Here is a 16,393-nt window from a genome sequence, read left to right on the forward strand (position 1 = left end):
CCCACACCACCACCCTGGTATTTCCTCCCCATCCCACGAAAGCAAACCTTTATCTGCTGGCCCAAAAGCAAATGCGTGGAATGCTGCCAAGCAGCTGCTTAACAGGCAGCCCGCAGCCTCGGGAGCATCGTAAATACCCGGAGAAGCGAGCGAGGGAGAGCACCTCAGCCTCAGGAGCATCGTAAATACCCAGGGAAGCGAGCAAGGGAGAGCACCAGTCACAGTCCAGGCAGCCTCCCCAGCAGTCCTGGCTCAAAAATGCCCTCCACTCCTGTTAGAAGTTATAATCCCCATTTCTCTAGAATTTCTGAGCATTAGGATATTGCCAATGAAATGTATCAGTGGAGCTTTATTTTGTTAAAAATAGCATCTTAACATACATTTAAAACCCATCTTTAAAAAAAAAGTCTCTTTTTAATCTGCCTGGATGACTGATGAGTCAGTAAGAACCTATACATTTTACAGGGACAAGAGACGGGGAAATGGATAGAGCAGGTGCAGAGTGTCATCTGTGTAGGGGGTGTGATAAAACTGGTGGATCGTATCCTATTGCCAGTATATCGAAATATTCACTTAGGTCTGCAGAGTAGCTCCTAGAAGAGTGGCAGTCAGATATCTGCCATTTTCCCCCCAGCTCTGCCAGTGGCTCACTCTGCCCCTCTCCTTTGTATATAGATTGCAGCAGGTATGGCCTACATTGAGAGGATGAATTACATCCACCGGGACCTGCGTGCTGCTAACATCCTGGTGGGTGATAATCTGGTGTGCAAGATTGCAGACTTTGGACTTGCGCGGCTTATTGAAGACAATGAGTACACGGCACGACAAGGTAAGTTCTGGGCACCCATTATTGCAAGAGGCTGCTCTTGGTATAATAATTCCACAAGATGCCCAGGCACCCTTTGATCTCACTTGCAGGCATCCAAATCTTATCCCATTGCGTCTTCAGCCAAGCAAATTCACCAGGTTTCTGAGTGTGCAGTTCTCTCACACTGAACAGGATTAATACTGTACTAACACAAGACATATGTGCTTGACTGATGAAGCAGGGAGGAAAAGCTTCCATCTGTGGGATTATGGCCGAATGCCTCCTCCTAAATGCAGTGACAAATAAATGTGTGTTGGGTATAGCCTATCGTGAGTGAGCTTCATTTTACTCTACTGATGTAACCCTGCTCAGTACAGAAAGGACCCTTGGTGACTTAGTGTTGCAGCAAGGGCAGTTTGCATAATGCAGCTAAGATAGATAGTTATTACCAGGGTCCAGCGCTGCGGGATATTGTAGATTTTGTAGTTGCCATAGAGATTGTATATAGGACCTATACTTACTGTGATGTGTAGGTGTTGTGAGTGTGCTGGTGTCTCCTTTCTGTGCTGTCTATGCTTGTGGATCTGCTGTCCATAGTCTGCCCAATTGTCTTTCTCTCTAGTTTTCTCTCACTTTAGGTGGGTGAACATGTAAATTCCCTTATTTAAAATACCATCTCCCCCAACCCCCATGTCTCTCACCCAGCCTCCTCCATCTTGTCCCTACCACTGCCCAACTATATCTGTCCCAAGCAAATTTAAATTCTGTTAGAATAGTGGCCTCTGTTGCCTCCACCACTAGATGAGTCCAGGCATTGTCACCTTCCTTTCTGGTTCCCCTATGTAATCAAACATTCATCTCCCTCATTATCCCCACAACAGGAGCCAAATTCCCAATTAAATGGACAGCACCTGAAGCTGCGCTGTACGGAAAGTTTACCATCAAGTCGGACGTGTGGTCATTTGGAATTCTCTTGACGGAGCTTGTGACAAAGGGCCGCGTTCCCTATCCAGGTACAGGGACATAGATCTTGCATGCTAGGATGTGTGCACACTGTTCCCCAAGCAGCTGTAGACCCCCCCCCATCTCTGAGGAGTCATGTGTGGGGTGCTTTACATGGGGTTGCATGATGCTTAGCAGACAAAGCAGCCTTGAGTTTAAGCACAGCTGCAGGAACATGTGAAGGCAGGCTTTACAGCAGGAGCAAGCCAGCTCTATTTCTGCTGAAGTTGAATCACAGTTCACATTTGCACTGGGAGCAACAGGTGGATTTGCATGTGTAATAAAGCTCATATATACAACTGGAGTAACGTAATCCACTTCAGTCCAGGATGTATATACAAATAGCTACAAGGGATCTGCATGCATTGATCCTGTGTTCAGCTGCGTAGACAGCTGGAGTAACTTGCAAACAGCGAACCAGATTTATTTATTTATTGAAATAAATTCCAGTATTCAGCACAGATTACACTCAGGTACTGTACGTATTTCCCTGTCCCCCCAGGGCTCACAATCTACTAAGGCTTTTCTCCCCTTCTGTGTCTATGGGAAACAAAGCTTAGAAAACAAGGCCCTGAGTTGTACCCGAGGAGATGGAAGGTGAAGGGGCTTGCCCCAGGTCACAAGAAGCAGCAGTGGGATTTGAACCCTGGTTTCCCAGCCTGCTGCTCTGACCACTAGGCTACTCCTCCACACCTTAATGATTTCATTTCTATACGCTTGAAAGGGAAGTAACCTGAACCTCAAAATGTAACAAAAAGTGTTAGCCTCTGTTTTAGATCCCTCAGGCATTTTGATAATTGTTATACCTTATTTGATCTAAAAAAAAAAAGGTAACTTTTAATGTTTTAACATGCATTGTTAATGGTGTGAGCTGCAGGTGTGAATTTTTATTCACACCCCTAACCTGATGTAGCAAATGGCCTTATTTTTTCTCACACGCACTGCTGAATGACAGGGGGCATGTGCTTGAGCTGTCTTCACGAACAAGACGTGCCATTCCGTGTTCATACCTTGAGGTTCTCCATGCTTGTCCCAACTCTTTCTAGGCATGAATAACCGTGAGGTGCTGGAGCAGGTGGAGAGGGGATATCGCATGCAGTGTCCCAGTGGATGCCCATCCTCCCTGCATGAGCTGATGCTGCAGTGCTGGAAGAAGGAGCCTGAAGAGAGACCCACCTTTGAGTATCTCCAGTCCTTCTTGGAGGACTATTTCACTGCCACGGAGCCTCAGTACCAGCCTGGCGAGAACCTGTGAAATCGCAAAGCAGTTTGTTGCTGCCAAGTAGAAAGACAGTTGGATGTGCTATTGCTTTTGAAGAGGCCGGTATCTTTTGGAGCTCTTCCCTGGGGAAGATCACCTTTTCCTTTTTTTAAACTTGTTTTCTTTTGAATCTTGGCCTTATCGGTTGTGCTTGGAAAGGGAAACAGTTCAGCACTGGGAAGAGGATCTTAGTAACAAGTACTGAGAGGACTTCTCCAGGTTCTGTCTCCTGGTCTGTGCCCAGGTGTGACAGATATGCTCTGGGTAAAACCAGGTGACCTCACCTCTAATATGGCTGAAGACTGCTTGAGAAGAGAGGGGGAGCAAGATGATTGAGTAAATTCCAGTGACACCTGCAATCTCTCCCCCCCCCCCCCCAAATAAAACACATGCATGTACCCTTCTCCCCTGACTGATAACTGCACAGACAGAGCCAAGACAATTATGGCTGAATTCCCCACCCATTTATTTTACTGGGATTTGCCTGGGAGAGGGAAGCAGGTAGGGTCAGATGGGCTTTTGGAGATATTAAAACCTGGAACTCCGAAACAAATAGCCTTCAAATACTGGATGCATATTTTCTCATGTTTCTGGGAGTCAAAATAATTAGAAGCCCCAACTTAATAACCCCCCCCCCCCCCAAAAAAAACCCCCAAAACAACCCTTCAGTCTTGGTTCAGGGTTGGCTTATATTAGAGTGGCGTCAGAGGCTTAGGTCTACGCCTGCTAGTTGCAGTACCTTTTGATTCACAGTAGATGGCGCCAAATGACCATTTTTACCCCTTCTTTGGCCCACGTTCTAAGATGCATTTATTATTTTTAATACACTGGGGATGAATTATTTGTAATGAAACCTGTTTTTCTATTCTCTTGCTCTTTACTCCTCTTGTTCTTTAATTTATTTTTATTTGTTAATGAATTGCTTCTTAAGGTTGCGCACTTTGTATTTATCCAAGGTCTTCAGTACCTCTTTATTTATAACATTTAAAAAAATGAAAAAAAAAAAAACAACAAACAAACCCCAAAATAAGGTTTGCTGTTTCTGGGGGTCTCTGTTCCAGAGGAGGAAAAGTTCTGCCTTTCCCATTGGAATGATTCCCCCCAATTGGATAATTCAGCTGTCAGTCACTGGCATGTATCATGTTTTTATGCTGGGTAGACTTGCCATAAAATTGTTCTCTCGCATACTGATTTATTTCAGGTTCATTTGTCTCTTATTATTTTCCAAACTTGAACAAAATGCTAAAGCCATAATGTTTAAATCTTACAGAGAGGTGAATTGCCAGAGACTGACTCTTCTTTCACAAGCTAATGTTGCCAGAACTGTAAATTATTTATATGGAGGAGGAAGATTTCTTATTAATTTGTTAAAAAAAAATTCCAAACCCTATTTTTCTCTTTCCTTGTCAAAGTTTCCCCAACTCTGGTTCATGTGGTTGAGAACCTTTTAGTCCATCACATTTCCCTCTTTATTCACCTTTGGAGGAGGCAGGGCAAATCTGTCCAAAGGCAGCACAGTTTTAAATCTTATTTCCCATTGCACAAATTTGCCCTGCCAAAAATAAAAAAAAATGAATGCCAGATGGAGGAAAGGAATTAGGTTTTTTTTTGTTGAGATTTGTGATGGGAGCTTTGCAATTGGGCATTGTGATTTAAAACGGTGCCGCAGTGTTATGTCAATATTAAACCCTTCTTCCCCTCTCATCGCAAGCAGTGCAATCAGCCAATGGACTCATCTCAATTACTAATCACTTTTTTCACGTGGTCCGTTACTGCACAGGAAGAATGCGCTGGGATAAAGGATGATCCTTCCAAGAGACATTGGTTTCTTATCTCTGCTCCTTGAGGGTCAAACCTGGGACTCTGCCTTTTCCTTCAGTAACTTTTACACTGGATGATTGCTTCAAGCACTTTCAGATGTTTTCGTATGAACTATAAGATTTTTATGCTAGTGAAAATTCATGTTGTTTATACCATCTCTGAGGACTCTGTGCCCATTGCATAAAATCTTTTCTTTGAGTATCTGCCCCATACATTTCCAGGAAGCAGACCCTATCTGTTCACTCGGATACTGGATTGAGCAAAATGCTTTTTATGAATTTCAAGGACAGTGTGAGGGACAGCGACTCAAACTTCCAAGATTAAGAGTTTAAGTGAACATCCATTTTAAAACCATGCCATTTTGGATAATACGTGACCTGTATGCGGGTTTTCTTTTCACTGGTCACTCTTAAGAAGGTATTCTGTGCTTTGGCCATTGGTGAGCTGTAGAAATCTCTCAAACTTCCATGTAATGGGCAAGTATTTTGCATTCTGAGGATATGTCTTAGGTCCTATACTGGTACTGTACAGCAGTCGTGGAAGAGGGTGGAGTCTGGGAAGACTCAGTACCCTATGCACATCCCAGGCTCTCTCTTCCATGTCAGGAAAACCACTGCTTGCTAAAAGGTAACATGCAGTACCAAACATTCCTACAGGCAGGGAGAAACACTTTTGCTGTAAAATTAAGCTTTGACATTCTTTAAGCATCACCTTCCTGCAGACCTATTGACAAAACCATCACACATTCTGCCTCTGCCTGTTTCCTGCTGAACCCAAACTAGCCACTGTGACATCCTGTGATACCCACTTTTCAACATGATGACTCCTAGGAATGCAGAAACATTAAGGAGCTTATGACCTAACCATGTTCCCATAGATACAAAATGGGAAAACCCTTCTAGTACACCTGGCCCTAAGGGAGCTGCTAAGCATTTAAAATATACAGTTTTCAGTTGCTCACTGCCAGATGGAATTTGCATTAAACACCTGGGCTGCCCGGTGACTTTCAGCTTTCTTTCAGTGGGGGCTACCATGTTTGACTGGGTGACTCACAGGTGTGAGCTGACTCCTGTTTAAAGGTGATGCAGTGGGGTGTTGCCTAATAGATCTGTCAGAGGATAGTACAGTGGCTGTTGAGGTGAATCTCAATGATGGATTTCTACCATATATGTGAGAGAATGGTCCCCAATAGGAGCGGGATTGTAAAGAGTGCATTAATTATTCCCTAGTTGTATTTTATTCCCAAAACAAGTTATAATTCATATTCTGCAGTATGTTTGTGTATGCACACACACAGTATGCTGCCTACCAGAGACTCATATGAAATGACTGCTGTTTTTTTTTAATCAATTGTATAAATAAAGAGTAATAAACATTTCTAACAAGAAACTGACTGCCCTATTTTCCTGTTTTTCTTTACCGAAACTCCCTGTGGGAATGAAGGCAGTGGAAAATGGGGGACAGTGACTAGAAGGGTATAAACCAGGGTTGGGAATGTGCTTTAATGTTGGTGCTCTGTTTTTAAAGATGCAGAGCAGGGGCTGTGAACACCTGCAGGGAATACCTGGTTGCTTGATGTTTGCCACAGCTCCTTATCCTGGCTCCATATGTGAAACAGAAGCTGTTCCAGGCCTGATTTTATCCCAGGCAAAGCAGGGCGTGCAAGTTTAATGCATGCAGAATCAGGATAACATCCTTATCCTCTCCCCAGTCCCCAGAGCTGCCAGATAATGGGAAGTCATGAGATTCTGGAAAGCCAGAGTCCATCCTAATCTCCTTTCTCAAAGTTCTTCGCCACCTTGGACTGTTTCCCGGTGTTTTGCAGGACCTGGGGGTTCCTTGGCAGATCTTAGTTCTGTGAGGCAATCATTCCAGTACGATGCAGAGCTATATTTAATTTCTTAGGAAAATGAAAAGTCATGGCATAAGGGACAGTGTCCTATTATGGATTGCAAACTGGTTAAAAGAGAGAAAAGAGAGAGTGGGGCTAAATGGTGCATTTTTCCAGTAGAGAAATGTGAATAGTGGAGTGTCCCAGGGATCTGTTCTAGAGCCAATGCTTTTTAATCAATATAGATATATTTGAGCTCTGACCGACGTGCCATGAATGCGCAGAAGAAAGCAGCTCTGACCAACGTGCTGCGAATGCGCATGCTAGGGAGCTAAATGACTGCTTGGGGCAGCTATGAGAGGCAGTTCCTGGAGGTCCAGATCATGGTGGAATCTGGGACCTGATGCAGTGGGTAACAATGGTGGAGCCGCCTGACAGCAGTGACCGTCACATGATGAAATCTGGTGCCATCACCGGAGGAAGCAGAATAAGTACAATGGGCGAGATGTTTGAATGGAAAAGTGTAATGGAAGAGCCGAAGAAGAAAAACTCTAATTTTCTTCTTCGGCTCTTCCATTACACTTTTCCAAACAAACATCTCGTCTGTTTTAATGGGCTCAACGGCTTGAATATTTATAAACTACCTGAAAATGTGAACAATAAGTGAGGTGATCAAATTTGCAGATGACACAAAATTATTCAAAGTTGTCAAATCACAAGAGGACCTTGCAAAATTAGGAGACTGGGCATGCAAATGTCAAATGAAATTTAATGTGAACAAGTGCAAAGTGATGCACTTAGGGAAGAGTAACCCAGATTATAGCTACAAAATGCCAAGGTTCCACATTAGCAGTCACATTCAGGAAAAGGATCTAGGTGTCATCGTTGATATGTTGAAATCTGCTCAGTGAGCAGCAGCAGCCAAGAAAGCAAATAGAATGCTGAGGGTTATTAGGAAAAAGAGATGTGAATCGGAACCGGAATCGGTTCGGATTCCAGTTCCGATTCACATGTGGGTTTTTTTCCATCGGGCCCGATCACGGTTTTGTTTATCGGCTGCGCCCGAGCCGATAAACAAAAAACCCACCCCGACCCTTTAAAACTAATCCCTTTGCTTCCCCCACCCTCCTGACCCCCCCCCCCAAAAACATTTTACAGGTACTTGGTGGTCCAGTGGGGGTCCCGGGAGAGATCTCCTGCTCTCGGGCCGTCGGCTGCCACTAATAAAAATGGCGCCGATGGCCTTTGCCCTTACCATGTGACAGGGTATCCGTGCCATTGGCCGGCCCCTGTCACATAGAGGGAGCACTGAATGGCCGGCGCCATCTTTAAAAATGGCACGGGCCATCCAGTGCTCCTACCATGTGACAGGAGCCGGCCAATGGCACGGATACCCTGTCACATGGTAAGGGCAAAGGGCCATCGGCGCCATTTTGATTAGTGGCAGCCGACAGCCCAGGAGCGGGAGATCGCTCCCCGGACCTCCACTGGACCACCAGGTACCTGTAAAATGTTTTTGGGGTGGTCGGGAGGGTGGGGGAAGCAAAGGGATTAGTTTTAAAGGGTTGGGGTGGGTTTAGGGGTTATTTTTGTGTGCTGTTTTTCCCGCCCTCCCCCAAAACGATAAGAGAACCCCCACGATCAATATCGTGGGGTTTTCCTATCGTTTTGGGGGAGCCCCCGATTTCTGACGATTTTGAAAATATCAACAATATTTTCAATTGTCCGAAGCCCGATTCACATCCCTATTAGGAAAGGAATGGAGAATAAAACAGAGAATATCATAATGCCTCTGTATCCTTTATGGTACAACATCATTTATTTATTTAAAAACTTTTCTATACCGTTGCTAAGTTATGTACCATCGCAACGGTTTACAAATAGGCACAAATAGTGTATATATAGGTGGGTTTCGTACATTCTAACAAGTGAGTATTGTATGCAGTTCTGGTCACTACATCTCAAGAAAGTTATAGCAGAATTAGAAAAGGTACAGAGAAGGGCAACTAAAATGATAAAGGGGTTGAAACGATTCCCCTATGAGGAAAGACTAAAGAGGTTTAGCTCTTCAGCTTGGAGAAGAGACGCCTGAGGGGTGATATGATGGAAGTCTATAAAATAATGAATGGTTAGGAATGAGTAAATGCTAATCTGTTGTTTACTCTTTCAAAGAGTACAAAGACCAGGGGACACACAATTAAGTTACTAAGTGATACATTTAAAACTAACAAGAGAAAATATTTTTGTACTCAATGTATAATTAAGCTCTGATATTCATTGCCAGAGGATGTGGTGAAAGCTATTAGTGTAGCTTTTAAAAAAGGTTTGGACAAGTTCCTGGAGGAAAAGTCCATTAACCATTAATAAGATAGAGATGCAGAAATCCATTGCTTATTCTTGGGATAAGCAGCTTGGGATCAATCTACCTCTTGGGATCCTGCCAGGTACTTGTGACCTGGATTGGCCACTGTTGGAAACAGGATCCTGGGCTTGATGGGCCTTTGGTCTGACCCAGTATGGCAAGTCTTATGTTCTTATTAATCTGGAAAGATTTGGCTTTTCCTAATGTGTAGCTCCACTCAGTGAAGGAGATGATGCACTAGGGGCCAGAGTTTGAGCAAGGCCTGCTATGATTAATCACTAGATTTTCTTGCATGTCGGAAAACGTGCAGCATGACAATTGCCCATCATGCCTGAATCTTTTTTTTATTTAACCATAATTGATTTCCTGCCATGCTGGCTCACATCATGGTGGAACATAATACATAAAATAATCCGTAAACACATAAAATTAAATAATCTAAAATCTAATAATTATAAACCTGTCATAAGCCTCATCAAAAGCAGGGCACTGTATGTAATTCCTCACTCTTAGTAAAACCTAACTTAGCCATCCAAACTGTACCTGACATTGAACATCTGCTATTGCAATAGTCTTAGTTCTTATTCCTTAGGCCAGGGGTGGCCAACTCCAGTCCCCGAGAGCCACAAACAGGACAGGTTTTCAGGATATCCACAACAAATATGCATGACAGAATTTGCATACCATGGAGGCAGTGCACACAAATCTGCTTCATGCTTATCCGTTGTGGATATCCTGAAGGACTGGAGTTGGCCACTCCTGCTCTAGGCAAAGCAGCACGACTGAATGCAATATTAGGAGTTAACGACAGATTAGGTTTTGTTGAAGGTGCCTCTAATCACTGCTGCTGGTGATGACCTCAGCCATTCAACAGGCAGGGATTTCGAAAAACATTTGGCCAAATATTATGGGAAGCTTCTACACGAACACTGAAAGACTAAGAAGATGATCTTAGACTTAATTCCGACCTCCCACAGCAGCCAGGGCAAGTCCCGGAAAAGAGGGGAAAGACAATCAAACGCTGCAGCTCCCGCCAAGACTTGTGCAGCGGCGTATCGGAGCAGCTATGGCTGCTTCAGACATGTGCCCACCATTCCCTGGCAGAGGGAGCTGCAATAGTCAGAATCTCGGCAATGGTTGCCAGAAGTGGCTGCATAAGGACTGTGACCTGACTTGCATTGTTCATAAGGCTGATGTTTATTTCATTCATATTGGTGCCTTTCACCACCAGAGTCGCACCAAATAAATTGACCTGCCCGCCGTCACAGCAATTGCGAACAGCAGAAGTGGCTGAGAAGGGAAGAGGTGCTGCTAGTTCCCAGTTCCCAAATTTAGGAGAAACTTGCTGAAACTTGAAATGGTGCTGTCTCAACCAAGGGAGAAATTATACAATTAAAAAAATAAAAAATTGCAGGTAACACTAATCTCTTCTTTGGCTCCTAACTCCTACCAATAGTTTTTGACCTCTAGGTTTTTTTTAATAACAAAAATAACAGAACCTCATATTTTCTATCGTGACTAATTTATTTTTAATCTATAGCCCTCCATATTGTCTTTTGGGGTGGCAGAGGTTCTAATTTTGACCCAATGCATCTATGGATTTTTTTTCACCATTTCTCCAAGAAAAGCAGAGTTGCCAGTCAGTGCATGCAGTGGGCTAAAAGCTGGGCTAGCTGGACCTGCTCCTGGTATCAAGTCACTTGGAAGCCCTGCTCTCTCTATCTGTTCTGAGTCTCCCTGGTTCTCGTGTTGGTTAATCTTGGGTTTATGAATAGTTTTCCTATACCAGCCTGAGCCAGGAGATGCAATCGGTACAGAACTGCTTGCTGAGTCACAAACCATATTGTAATCATTCCCTTCATTGATATGGACCAGGCAGTGTAATTGAAGAGAAAGCAAGGACCTTAGTGAAGGGTGATGCTGGTTTCTAGTTTCTGAAATACATTGCTTGGTTCTTAATCTTACTCTAGGTGGAATCTATCTGCCCCAGGTTTAGTGGCATCCACTGTTTCAGGGCTGGTCTGCTGGTGCATGTGGATCATTTTGACTGTGGTCACCCTGAGAGTGGCAGGAGAAAGCCCCGGGCTGGCGTAAAATTTGCCACAATGGAATAGGAGCATTGGCATGCGGGAAATGTTTTGAATTGTGGGGATTAGCTAATCTACATGTACTTTATATGCGATGAGTGCGATTAGCTTCGTGGGGGTTTGGACACGTGTTTTGGGCGCACTAATCCCCTTCTTGCATCAAGTGATATGGACACACATCCAAAACACGCATCCAGTTGCATGTAAAGCCCTGCATTCGGCTGAGTGCACTATATTGAATTAGTCTGAATATTGTCCCTATGCAGAAGGATGAGTTGTGCACTGCTCTGCCCCATCCCTTTCCCTACAATACTGTATAAGATGGCAGAGCAGTCCGTCCTGTTGTTCCTCTTGTGCATTAAGTAAGTACTCTGCCTCATCACTCAGCATATCATACTCTGTAAAACCAAAATGGCAAACTCCAGCCTTCCAGGCTACAACCAGGTTTCCCACCAGGAACGGTCATGAGATTATATCTGCATACATTTGATCCAAGAACTTGGCTCATTTCATTTGCACAGTTTGGCTCTGCTGAAATCCAGAGCTGGCTGCAGCTCCTCAGGTGCAGACAGAGTGCACTGTCCCTGATGTGTAAAAGGATGCTCTCTGCCATCCCTCAGCATGCACATATACAAACAATCCCATCTCCCCCTCTCCTTCCCAAGCCACCTGCAGCAGCTGTGAGAGCCCAAGCCCCTGACGCTGGTCCGGCCCCTGGCTCACAGCCCGGACTCCTGGTCTGGCACTGAAGAGCACGTGCAGCTCCCCTGGGTCTGGCTCCTGTGTTTTATTAATCAGTTTGTTGGGAAGCTGCATTCAAACAATAAAAGTCAAAGCTTGTTACAGGAGGCATAGTGAGACCATGCTTTATCCTCTTAACTTCTGTGCAAGCCAGTGCCCACCTTATCTCATCCAGACTTAGACCTCAGGTACTGAAGCGGGCGGGGGGTGGAGATGAACCCAACAGCCTTATGGTGGGGGTGAGGAAGGCAAAAAACAAAACCAAACCCCAACAGCACAGGTCAGAAACCCATGAGCCGGCACGGAGGAGCATTCCTAGCAGAAAGTGAGTGTCTGGGTTATTGCAGGAGCGGGGGAGGGGAGCTTTCTCTGCTCTCACATTCCGGGTTCCCAGGCCCCCTGCCACTTTCACCCCCTGTGTTACCCGGCACAGTACAGCCCTCCATTTAAAGAATCAGCGGGGCCCACGCTTCCTATGCCAGAACATCGTGCTGCACCCTGGAATAGCTGGACGGCCGTGTGCCTACCCCGAAGAGCCTACACTTTAAATCGGAGCAAAGGGAGGGTAAGAAGAGGGAATGCTGCCTACCAGAGTTTAATTAGAAGTCAAATTCATCCCGTCTGGGTCTTAGAAAGGGAAAAGGGTTGCAGATTCTGCAGGCAGCGGGACCAGCAGAGGAGATGTGCCCAGGACGCCTTCTCCCATTTTGTTACTAATTTGCAAGACTGGATTCATAATAACTTGGCCGCAGGCTTTATCGTTCAGCCCTGGGGCTACTGACAATTACTGCGCCCCGGATTGCGCGGGGGGGGGGGGGAGAGGCAATCCGCTCGGCTTCTTGCTTTCCTTAGCTTTCTCCACTGAGGGCTCTGCTGGTCTGGGCCTCCTCTGTCTGCTCTCTCTCTGCCTCCAAAGAAGAAAGGACCGGAACCAGTCCCGGGCTGGGTCCAACAGCAGCAGAGACACAACACATTGCATGAGCCTTAGCTGCTGGGATTTTGTCACCTTTTCATTTTTGGAAGTCCACGAATGCCATAAATACAAATCTAGACCTATTTTCAGGATTTTGAAGAGCTGGCGATTTATTTGAAAATTCTCCAGATCGAGGTATAGGAAATATAGTTGTAAAATTCCTTCCGGCATCCTAAAGTGCCCCTCCCCCTCCCCCCAGCTGCTGTCGTTTCGTTTCTCCATCCCTCCCTTCTCCAGTCTCCAGATCAAATCATCCTTATTCAGGGCGCCGCCCGAGCTGGCTGCTCGGCATTTAGTTTTTGTGTTTTGAATTGGGGAATCTTGTGAAGGAATGGCATTGTGCTAAAATCAATCTTACTGTGAGCAGGTGCTCTGCCAGCTTCCTTACACTGCTCTGCCTATGCACCTCACTCCTTTCCTGCAGCACCCCCTGCTAGTCCTGCATTGAGACCCTCCCCCCTCACACCTGCCTTGCAGCACCCCCTGCTATTGCTGTACTGAGACCCCCACCCACAGCTCTTCTAGTGCACCTCAGTCCTGCCCTGCAGCACCCTCTGCTATTCCTATACTGAGACCCCCACCCACAGCTCTTCTAGTGCACTTCAGTCCTGCCCTGCAGCACCCTCTGCTATTCCTATACTGAGACCCCCACCCACAGCTCTTCTAGTGCACCTCAGTCCTGCCCTGCAGCATCCCCACCCAGAGCTCTGCCAATGTACCTCAGTCCTGCCCTGCAGCACCCTCTGCTATTCCTATACTGAGACCCATACCAACAGCTCTTCTAGTGCACCTCAGTCCTGCCCTGCAGCACCCTCTGCTATTACTGTACTGCTAGTGCTAGTGCACCTCAGTCCTGCCCTGCAGCACCCTCTGCTATTACTGCACTGCTAGTGCTAGTGCACCTCAGTCCTGCCCTGCAGCACCCTCTGCTATTACTGCACTGCTAGTGCTAGTGCACCTCAGTCCTGCCCTGCAGCACTCCCCAGTCCTGAGACACCCCTCCCCCCACAGCTCTACCAATGTATGCAATCCTGCCCTGCAGAGGACACTCCTATTCCAGTACTAGCTCAGTCAGGATCTCCTTATACTATGTCATTGGGAGCTTCGGTCCGGACTGATAGGAGCCTGTCATGGGAAGTGCAGGAAACGAGCAGGTTGGAATGTGACAGATTTGGAAATGGAGGAGCAGAGCAGGGCGGGGGAGAAAAGAGAACAGGAAAGGAAAGAAGTTATTAAAGTTTAGAAGCACAGTACAGTGTGGGGTATGAGAGGCCAAGAAACGGAAGAGGGAGGGAGGGATGCAGGCTCCAGCCCTACGATGCCTCCTTCCATACAGGATGCCACGCACTCCCTGCATCTGGGTCACATCCCGTACCACGCGGCCATGCCACCTCATTAGAGTCCTTCTCTGCACTGCTTTGCTAATTAACATCTGGTCAGCATGATGGATGCCCACAAGGGCAGAGTGTTCCTTACCAGTCCCAGAGCCCTGTAGTACACCTTCAGCAGTAACTGGAAGGCATTCAGTTCTCCCATCCCGAGTGCAAGGGATCGAGGGGGCGGGGGCAGGGGCACCGCAGGAGAAGGAGTCCCCTATGCACTTAGGGAGAGAGAGAATCTAGCTCTCTGGCTCTTTCTGTCTCCAGCTCTGATTCTGTCTGTATCTGATTGTCTGTGTCTCTCCCTGCTCTGTTTCAGATGTGACTCTTCCTCATCCTCCTATACCCTGCAGGAGAGAGCCCTCCACCCCGAATTCTGGCCAACCCCAACCCTCCCTTCTCAGGAAGAAAGGGACAACATGTCACCTTGTAATGGAGTCCAGTAGGGATGGGTGGGCTGGATTCCAGCTGTGGCTATGGCTAATGAGCGGTGCCACAGGCTGGAGACCAGGAATGAGGCTCCCGCGTCTCCCGAGTACCGGGGAATTTACAGACCAGGGCTGAAGGGGTCACTCGGTCCCAGCCTCACTCACTCACCGGCTGCTGTCAGGGAGCGCAAGAGAAAATCAATGGTGATTATTCATTCCCCTGGTCACACAGGCTTTTAAAACCCTTGCAAACAGAGCCATAAAGAGAAGCAGATGGGATGGAGGAATGGGAGCTGAGGCAGCAGGAACAAATGAGTTTTATAGCAGAGAGACGAACTGGAGTCTCTGTTGCTGGGTACTAGAGTGTAATATCCTGCCTCCCTCTAGCACCATTCCCCAGCCCCGTCATGTCTCATCCTATCTCAGCATTCACAGCTCTTCCATCTCTCTCTCTCAGCATCCACAGTTCTGCCAACTCTTTCTCTCTCTCTCTCTCTCTCAGCATCCTCAGCTCTGCCATCTCTCTCTCTCTCAGCATTCACAGCTCTTCCATCTCTCTCTCAGATCCACAGTTCTGCCAACTCTTTCTCTCTCTCTCTCTCTCTCTCTCTCAGCATCCTCAGCTCTGCCATCTCTCTCTCTCTCAGCATTCACAGCTCTTCCATCTCTCTCTCAGATCCACAGTTCTGCCAACTCTTTCTCTCTCTCTCTCTCTCTCTCTCTCTCAGCATCCACAGTTCTGCCATCTCTCTCAGGATCCACAGTTCTGCCATCTCTCTCTCTCTCTCTCTCTCTCACTCTCTCTCAGCATCTACAGTTCTGCCATCTCTCTCTTCTCTCTCTCTCAGCATCCACACATCCTCAGCTCTGCCATCTCTCTCTCTCTCTCTCAGCATTCACAGCTCTGCCATCTCTCGGGATCCACAGTTCTGCCAACTCACTCTCTCTCTCTCTCTCTCTCTCAGCATCCACAGTTCTGCCATCTCTCTCTTTTCTCTCTCTCAGCATCCACAGTTCTATCATCTCACTCAGGATCCACAGTTCTCTCTCTCTCTCTCTCTCTCTCAGCATCCTCAGCTCTGCCATCTCTCTCTCTCTCTCTCTCTCTCTCTCTCAGCATTCACAGCTCTGCCATCTCTCTCTCAGTATCCACAGTTCTGCCAGCTCTCTCTATCTCCTCAGAATCCACAGTTCTGCCATCTCTCTTTTCTCTCTCTCTCTCTCTCAGCATCCTCAGATCTGCCATCTCTCTCTCTCTCTCTCTCTCTCTCAGCATTCACATCTCTGCCATCTCTCTCAGGATCCACAGTTCTGCCATCTCTCTCTCTCAGCATCCACAGCTCTGCCATCTCTCTCTCAGCATCCACAGCTCTGCCATAACTCCCTATGGGCAGGCTGGGTGGACCAATCGGCGCTTTTTTTGCCATCTTCTGGTTTCTATCCTGCCATCCAGAATCCTTAAGCTTGAGACAAACGCTTGTCCAATAAACTTCTTTTATTGGAGACGATCAATTACTTCTTCTCTACCCAGGAATCCCAATTAATTGGCTTCTATTGTACCAAACATAACCCAACATTATTTCTGGCAAAATGTGGCTGTCTGTTATTAAATAGTAAATCCAACAGAGTACAAATCGAAGCAATATGCCCAAAGTGATCTCAGATTCAGACCGGCCCATCCCCTGTAGGGCAGAGAGGAT

At 46.4% G+C, this 16,393-nt stretch overlaps 1 protein-coding gene across 7 annotated transcripts in view; it reads left to right on the forward strand.

The window, feature by feature from the left end:
• FGR (FGR proto-oncogene, Src family tyrosine kinase) overlaps positions 1-6,285 on the forward strand; it is a 69,396-nt gene extending 63,111 nt beyond the window's left edge. For all 7 annotated transcript variants that reach the window (XM_029619520.1, XM_029619517.1, XM_029619521.1 and 4 more), the window contains 3 exons: positions 676-829; positions 1,690-1,821; positions 2,857-6,285. In XM_029619520.1, the coding sequence (XP_029475380.1) occupies positions 676-829; positions 1,690-1,821; positions 2,857-3,065 (495 nt within the window). In that variant the 3' untranslated portion in view covers positions 3,066-6,285. The remainder of the gene's footprint in view (positions 1-675; positions 830-1,689; positions 1,822-2,856) is intronic.
• The last annotated feature ends 10,108 nt before the right edge of the window (positions 6,286-16,393 follow it).

Source organism: Rhinatrema bivittatum, chromosome 11 (assembly GCF_901001135.1).
Source record: "Rhinatrema bivittatum chromosome 11, aRhiBiv1.1, whole genome shotgun sequence".
Classification (NCBI taxonomy): Eukaryota; Metazoa; Chordata; class Amphibia; order Gymnophiona; family Rhinatrematidae; genus Rhinatrema; species Rhinatrema bivittatum.